The 7,674-nt window shown below is 57.1% G+C and overlaps 1 protein-coding gene across 1 annotated transcript in view; it reads right to left on the bottom strand.

Moving 5' to 3' along the window:
• Positions 1-19: 19 nt before the first annotated feature.
• Positions 20-7,674, bottom strand: part of PLEKHG3 (pleckstrin homology domain containing, family G (with RhoGef domain) member 3) — a 41,469-nt gene continuing 33,814 nt past the window's right edge. The window contains exons 9-14 of the mRNA XM_008566260.1: positions 7,160-7,198; positions 6,696-6,715; positions 5,979-6,224; positions 5,279-5,392; positions 1,715-3,128; positions 20-1,267 (exon numbers count right to left, since the gene is read on the bottom strand). Of these exons, the coding sequence (XP_008564482.1) occupies positions 531-1,267; positions 1,715-3,128; positions 5,279-5,392; positions 5,979-6,224; positions 6,696-6,715; positions 7,160-7,198 (2,570 nt within the window). The 3' untranslated portion in view covers positions 20-530. The remainder of the gene's footprint in view (positions 1,268-1,714; positions 3,129-5,278; positions 5,393-5,978; positions 6,225-6,695; positions 6,716-7,159; positions 7,199-7,674) is intronic.

Below are 7,674 nucleotides of genomic sequence, written 5' to 3'. Positions count from 1 at the left end.
CACACACACACACACACACACACACACACACACACACACACACACACCACAGAATGGAAAGCAATAAATTATCAGCCTTATTCCTGCCTGGAGCCTAAGAAAAGGCACAGTTCAAGAGCAAAGCCTCCCCAGGCCACTCCACGCGTCTCCTGGGGTGGGCCACTCAGTCTGGCAGTGGCCACCCAGTGCTGGAGGCCTGAGCAGTGCTTGCTCCCCCTGGGAAGAGGTGAGCTTAAATATTTGGCTTCTTACCAGAAAAGAACTATTTACAAGGAAAGTGGCCACACTGGCCTCAGAGGAGAAGAGGGGCTCATCTGGGCCTACATAAAATTGTCACAAGCCCCAGGGGAGTGCCAGCACATGACACAGGCAGGTGAGTCCACCTGCACAGTGGAGCATTCTTCCAGGAGAGTGGGAGTGGCCTTCCTGAGGGCCTCGGGCAAAGGGTCACATGAGCCCAAGTTTTGGGGAGCTAGGCCGGGCTCCTCCTCATCCCCCAACATGGCTCATCCTTCCCCCAGGAGGCAGAGTCAACCTATAGAGTTCAAGGTCTGGAACCTGTCCCTCAGGTTTCTCACTCTGCCCTGCTGGCTCAGGTCTGCTGGGTCCTTGGGACCCTCTTCCTTCAGCCGAAATTCTGAAGACTCCTGGGAATCTTGGCTTTGCCCAGCCAGGGCCTCCTGCAAGCCTGGTCCCTGCCCACTGCCCTTCTCCTCCAGCCCCACTGTGGGGCCTGGCAGAGGCCTCTTCTCCATGATGATCACCCGCCGGTCATCCTCCAGGGTGAGGTCTGCAGTGACATACAGGGTCTCGCCTCCGACCAGCCCGCTTTGGGGCAGCGACCCGGGAGGCTGGGGCTGTGCAGCCTCTCTGCCTCCCTGGCCCCTTTTGGTGCTCAGGCTGCAGCAGCGGCTCACCCTGCCTGAAAGAGGAGGCTCCACCATGTTCTCAGGCACCGAGCGGCTCCGATTGACAGGTGGGCCACGGGGCCGGCTGGCCTTGGCCGGCAGCACCTCATCCTGGGAGGCGTACTTGGAGCAGAGCTCCCGGACGTCAGGCCAGTTGAAGGTCTCAGTGTCAAGGGGGCTGAGCGGACTTCGGGTGCGGGACCGGGCCCCAGGCGAGGTGGTCCTCGGGCTGGTAGCAGAAGGGCTAAAGGAGAAACGCCGTGGCGAGATGTCCCCAGCTGAGGAGAGCTTATGGGGGCTGTGCTCCTGGACCATCAGCTGCTCATAGGTGAGGAGGGACAGCACTGGCTTTCTCCTGCCTGCGAGGAGAGAGAGCAGCCTGAACCACTGGGCGGGATGGAGGGCCGGGAGGCGAGGGCACCGGGCCATCTTCACTTACTTTCCAGGCAAGGCTGGTTGTTGGGGTTTGGAGTGTGAGAGATGAGGTCTCAGTGACCCTCTACAGCCCTTTATCGAAGGGCAATGAAAAGAAGGAAGGAAAGGCTGTGGAAAGGGGGTCAGGAGTCAAAGGGAGAGATGGGAGCTTCTGTTCTCATCCCGGTAGAGCTGGGGCCCGTGCCTTGTTTCCCCCAGTGGTCTCTGCTCCATAGGAAGGGCTGGGGGGAGGGTATTGAAAGGGCTCAACCAGGTGTGCAGCTTGACCCACACCCTAGGTGCTTGGGGTCCAGCCCCTCTCTTTGGAAGAGGCTCTTTAAAGGTCACTTCTGCCCCTAGACTCCCTGAGCCCACGCCCACCCCCATCATACCTTTGCCACTTGGTGGCTCTCCAGCCTCCTGTAGGCAGGGAGTGGTAAGGCTCTTCCGGTCCCTCTCGGGAGCCTCCTTTTCCCACTGCAGTGGTGGCCTGGCCATCCCCGACTTGTTGCTCTTGATGCGGAGGCTGTATTGGCGGGCCAGCTGGTAGACCCTGTTCTTGACGCGCTCACTCACATGGCTGTCCATCACGTGGGAGAGCTGCACGATGCGGGGGTGCAGCGGGGCCACCAGCTCCCCCTGGGCACCGCTGCTCAGCTCCTTTACCAGCTCTTTCAGCTCCCGGGCCAGGTGGGCTGGGCTGGGCCGCTCGGTGGGGGAGGCGCTTTCTGGGGAGGCGGTGGCCGACTCCTCTGTGATGGCCCCCAGCTCGTGATCCTCCAGGATGAAGAGTGGCTCATGCAGGTCAAAGCCATTGGCCTGGCCTTGACCTGGCCCCTTCCGAGGGCTTCCCCCAGAAGACTCCATTCCCTCCCAGATCTTCACAATTTCCGAAGAAGGGCGGAACTCAGCATCTGTGATGGGAGCTGGGTCCCCTGGGTCTGCCTGGCGTGGTCCTGGGAGGTCAAACAGGGCCCACGAAGCTGGCCGGGAGCCCACCTGTCTCTTGTGCTCCACTGGAGCCTTCGGCTCCGGGTCTGGCCTGGGCAGGCTGTTGAACCTGGAGACCGAGTTTCTCACCAGTCCCTTGGGGATGTAGGAGAGGCTCTCCCGGCGCCGGACACTAAAGCCTGCATCATGGTGTTCTGCGTTTTCATAGTAGCTCTTAATTTTGTCCAGTAACTGCCGGTCTCGGGTGGAGAGCAGAGATTCCTTCTTCTTGCAGGAAGACCTGTTGGGCTCCACCAGGCAGCCTGGGCTTGGGGGCTCTGTCCCATTAACAGAAGGGCCACTCTCTGTGGCCACCCCCATGCTGATGTCCACTTCTGGGGGGAGCTGAATGCTGAGGGAGTCTGTGGTGCTGCCGGGCCAGGCTGGGCCTTTCTCACTGCCCTCCAGGCTGAGCACACTACTACTCCGACTGACCCGCAGCGGGGTCCCAAAGCCACCGGACTTGCCATCCTCCAGTGCCAAGCTGCTCCGCCGAGAGAAGCTGCTGACGAACCGTTCAGCAATGACGCTGGCCTGGTCCAGCACAGAGGGGGGCAGGAGGCTCTCAGGCTCCGGGACAGCCCCCATTTCCTCTTCCTCCTCACTGCTCAGGGCCTTAAGGTCCTCAGTGCTCTCAGCCACCACAAAGTCCACCATCTCACCTGGGTGGTCCATCCCCAGCAGCCCCTGGTGGGCATCCATCTGTGTTTCCAAGACTTTTGGAGACTTTGTGTCTGAAGGCATCTCCTCGGTGCTAGGACCTTCCACAGCAGCGAATACTTCCTGCTCAGTCCCCAGCTCAGGGTCTGCCTCAACCTGGAACACAGCAGAGAGCTCACATGAATAAAAAAGGTCCTTCATGAGACCTGGGGAATGTGGGGGCAGGATGGCCTGCTTAAAGCCCAGTGACAGAAGCCTGCAGCTTAGGACTGAAGCCAATCAGAATGGGCACAAACTCAAAATTAGGGCTACAGGTTCTTAGGGAGAGAGACGTGATCATGTCCTTTAGTTACCCTGCAGCTGGGGTGCTGGGCTCAATCCTCAAACCCAAAGAAAAGGCTACGAACACAGATGGGGTAGGGTGGTGACACCTCTTAGTGTCAGCCTGTCAGCAAACTATAGGGACAAGTTGAGAACATACAACACTAGGTCAGGCATCCCGCCGGGCCACGGCACCAGGACTGCCCTGCCCAATAGTGAGGCAGCTCCCTAAAGCCTAGAGGCTCCCCACTCAGGGATACTGGGGTTTAAAGCCAGGCCTGAGTGACATGAGAAGCCATTCCAACTTCCCCGAGAGGCCAAGGCCTCTTTTGTGGACCTGGGTCCAGAGGGCAAAACAGCCACATGCTGTAATCCCGTCAGAGGGTGAGGACCGGGAACTTTGCTCCTGCCAGCCAGCCTTAGCACCTGTGTGCCAAGCATGACTGCATCTGCCCAGCAGATGGACAAGGAAGGAAACACATGTGAGAATTCCCTCTTGACCACCCTGAGGGTAATTTGAACCACAAAACTGGCTGGCACAGGCAGATTTACAGAGAGGTCTTTAGAGAAAAGAGAAGAGCAAACACTTTAAATCCCGAGGAATCAGACCTGATTCCAATTTTTCTATCCAAAATCTGCAGTACAGAACCTACGATCTATACCTGCTGTGTCCAACCCAGGGGCCACCAGCCACTCATGGTTGTCTGAGCACCTGAGATGTGGCTAGTCCAAATCAACACCTGCTGCAAAGACTTTGCATTAAAAAAGGGTAAAACACGTCTATAACTTTTAAAATTGACTACATGTTAAAATGATGATATTTTGGATATATTGGGTTAAATAAAGTACACTAGTAAAATTAACTTCATCTGTTTCTTTTTAATTTTTTAACATGGTGACCAGAAAACTTAAATTACGCACATGGCTCCCATTCTATCGTTATTGGACAGCATCACTTGCAATGGTCTGAATGTTGGTGTCCCTGCAAAATTCATATGCTGGAATCTAATACCCAGTGACTAAGAGGTGTGGACTTAGGGAAGTGATGAAGCCATGAGGACTCCACCCTCACGAATGGAATTAGTGCCCTTACAAAAGAGGCTCTAGGGACTTTCTTGCTCCTTTTGCTTTTCAACACAGCAAGGAGGAGCCATCTATGAAGCAGAGAGTGAGCCCTCACCAGATACTCAACCTGCTGGTGCCCCGATCCTGGACTTCCCAGCTTCTAGAACAGTCAGCAATAAATTTCCGTTGTTTATAAACTACCCAGTCTAAGGAATTTTGCTATAGCAGCCTGAGCTGACCAAGACACCACACTACGTTCCTATCCAGTGTCATCCAGGCTTCTCAGTCTTATCCCAGCTGTGAGGCCCAACCTGGGATCTAGCCTTAGTTCATGATCTTTTCCTTGTATCCTTGGGAATGCACATGTCCCAGCTCCTCACAACCCATAGACAGCACGGGGTAACAGGAAGAGGAGACCCAGGTGTGATCTGAGCTCTGCTGCTCAGAAGCTGCCCAGTCAGTGTCAGTCACGCCATTCAACTCTCAGAGCCCTTTTCCTTCTAGAGCTGTTGCAGAGACCAGAAGGAAGAAATAAAATGTCAAATGGGTGGCAGGTGTCCAAGAGATATCAATACCCTACCCCTCTGCCTAGGTGGCCACAGGTGTGATTCAAATGGCTGTCATGCTGGCAGGGGCAGGTGGCCTGGCCAAGGGGGCCTCAAATCTGGTTCTCTTCCACTAGCTGTGTCCTTTGGCATGAGAGTGCATCTGCCCAAAGGAAGGGCACCTTTTCCTAACTCACAGTAAGGGGCTGTCTGCTCACCAAACCATACACCCCTAGGCCAGACAGGATTCCTAAAGGGGTGAGAGTCCTGGGGGTAGGGAATCCCCATTCCCATGGGCCTGACGGGAGAGCCCATGCCAGAAGCCCCGGCTGCAGAACTGGAGGTCTGGGCTCCAGTACCTGTGCACTAGCTCACCTCTGGCACAGAAGAGATAGACTCGAAGCTCAAGCGCTTCTCAGCACTGGTTGGAGACCGGCTGCTGGGACTTCTGCAGCTCTTGGGGCCTTCAGACTCTGTGCGCCCCTTCCCCTATTGCAAACAGAGGTCAGCCGTCAACTCCAGGATGACTGGAAGCTGGTCCCTTCTGCATCCCAACATCGGCAGCTCTTCCTGTACCCCCAGAGGGCTGGGCTACACTGAGAGCCACCTTAGACCTCAGCCATGTAGGGTCGACCTGAACTGCCAGGCCAAGAAGCTGCAGAAATCCCTGCCAGGTGTGAGGCTTCGGAAAAGTCCAACCCGCTTTCCCTTCTGGGCCAAGAGGACTTTACCTTTCCATCCCCACTGCGTGCTGGCTTCCCCCCTTCCCGCCACCCCCACCCCATTAATCATGCTCACAGGTATTATACCAGTTAGTGCCCAGTACTGGAACAGCGCATGCCAGGGGCTCACCAGGGAGTGACAGAGAGAGAGGGGTTAAGAGGTGCTGATCAGGGCAGGGCGGGGAGGGCAGGGAGGGAACTCTCGGATGGTCATGCATGTGCCAGGGAACATGCAAGGAGGAGGGGAGATCAAAGAGACACCTCACCATAGCGCCCCGGGAGAAAAGTAAAGCGTTGGCCCGATAGTGCCAGCAGTGGAGGGCGGCCAGCAGGGAGCTGGCAAAGTCGGCTACCTGCTCCGCCACTGCCAGGCTCTCCTCCTCCTCCTCCGAGCCTGGGGACTCCAGCCTGGCCCCCTTCTCGCTGCCTTCATGCCCTGCCAGGTCCTCCAGAGAGACCTGAAAGGCCTGCTCTTCCTCCTCCACCACCTCCTCCTCTTCCTCTTGCTCCTCCTGGGAAGCCCCTTCAGCTTCTGGCTGCGGGCCCCGGGTACGGGGGTGCTGCCTAAAGTCCAGCAGGGTGCCAGTGCTGCCTGCATGCTGTTCAGAGCACAAGACCCCCTCGTGACTGGCCTCTTGGGCAACCTCCCTTCCTCCTGCAGGAGGTTGGGGCTGGAGGGGCATCACACAGAAAGCTGCATTTGCCCACCCCTGGGTCTCCACTGGGTCCAGTGAGGAGTGGAGCTTTCTTGAAGGGGAAAGGCTGGGGTCTGGTCAGGAATTCAGGACCCAAAGAGGCCCACCTGACCCAGAGAGAGAGCAAAATGCGAGGGTCCAGGCTGGGCAGGCCACCAGCAGGGTGCCATTTCAGGAAAAGGTCCATGTCTTATTCATCTCTGTGACCCGCATGCCAGAGCCTGGCGCACGGCAGGCGCTTTATAGGTATTTGCCCAGTGAATGTAGACGACAAGCTAAAGGGAGCCAGCGCTGACTGGGCAGTCCCGGGCAGACCCGCCCACCCTCTGTGCAGCCAGTCCCTCCTCCCTGGCTCCCGCTGCCTGCTGGCCTTACCTTCATTCCTGTTGCTCTGGCTACTGCCACCACCGCCGGGTCCCCAGCACATGGGCGAGGGTCAGGGGAAGGGAAGAGATCAATAAGCAGGAGAAAGAGCCTCTTCACAGAGGCTAGAGGTCCAGAACCCCCGAACAAGGCCTCACAGGGCGCCCACTCCCAGGCTTTCAAAGGAATGACGGACAGAACAGCAGCCCGGGGGCTGCAGAGCGGTGCAGATCTGTGCATGTCGCTCAGCTCCTGTCATTTCCCAAGGAAGGAGAGTAAGGCATGTATGTGGCAGAGAGAGCTCAAGCCCCCTCCTCAGACAGCAAGGGGTGAGGCCCTCTGCAAAGGAGGAACAGAGCAGAGTCTGCTCTAAACTGTTCACGGCAACCCCTCACCCAGGTCTGTCACCCACTTCACCTCCCTGCCCCCATTCTAGAGCTCACTGGGAATGGCTGTCCACCCCGTCACACACTCACCTTTTTCATTTAGTTGCTTAAGCAAGTGTCTGGATGGCTCTGAGGAGGAAAGCAAATGGGCAGAGTCAGCGCAGGCCAGGACACAGCTGTGCCTGGCCCTGGGCCCAAGCTCACAGAACCACCAGCCCAGCACCAGCTCAAAGGCCACTCTGCCTCGGACCCTGGAAGTCTGAGGGCCTCAGAGAGGCAGGGCCCAGGCCCCTCCCATCCAGCCCCGCAGTAGTGTCACTTTCTAGAAGGCCAAAGCCCACACGTCAATCCACACAGGTGTTCAGGGGACCCGCAGGTTGTGGCCAATCAAAACCCGATGCACCTGCAGATCTAAGGACACGGCTCTCAGTCACTCTAAAATCTTTCTCTCCAGGGACCTTTAAGACAATTCTCACCCCAACTCCCACCTTGTGTATACGTTTGGCAGGCACCTGGCTTAAGCCAGATCTGTCCCTGGGCCTCAGACTGCATGTCAGAGTAAAAGCGGATGAAGAAAACACACACTCATCACCACAGAGCTAAGA

Source organism: Galeopterus variegatus, unplaced genomic scaffold, assembly GCF_000696425.1.
Source record: "Galeopterus variegatus unplaced genomic scaffold, G_variegatus-3.0.2 Scaffold231, whole genome shotgun sequence".
Taxonomy (NCBI): domain Eukaryota; kingdom Metazoa; phylum Chordata; class Mammalia; order Dermoptera; family Cynocephalidae; genus Galeopterus; species Galeopterus variegatus.
This window is presented reverse-complemented; position numbering and strand designations above follow the sequence as displayed.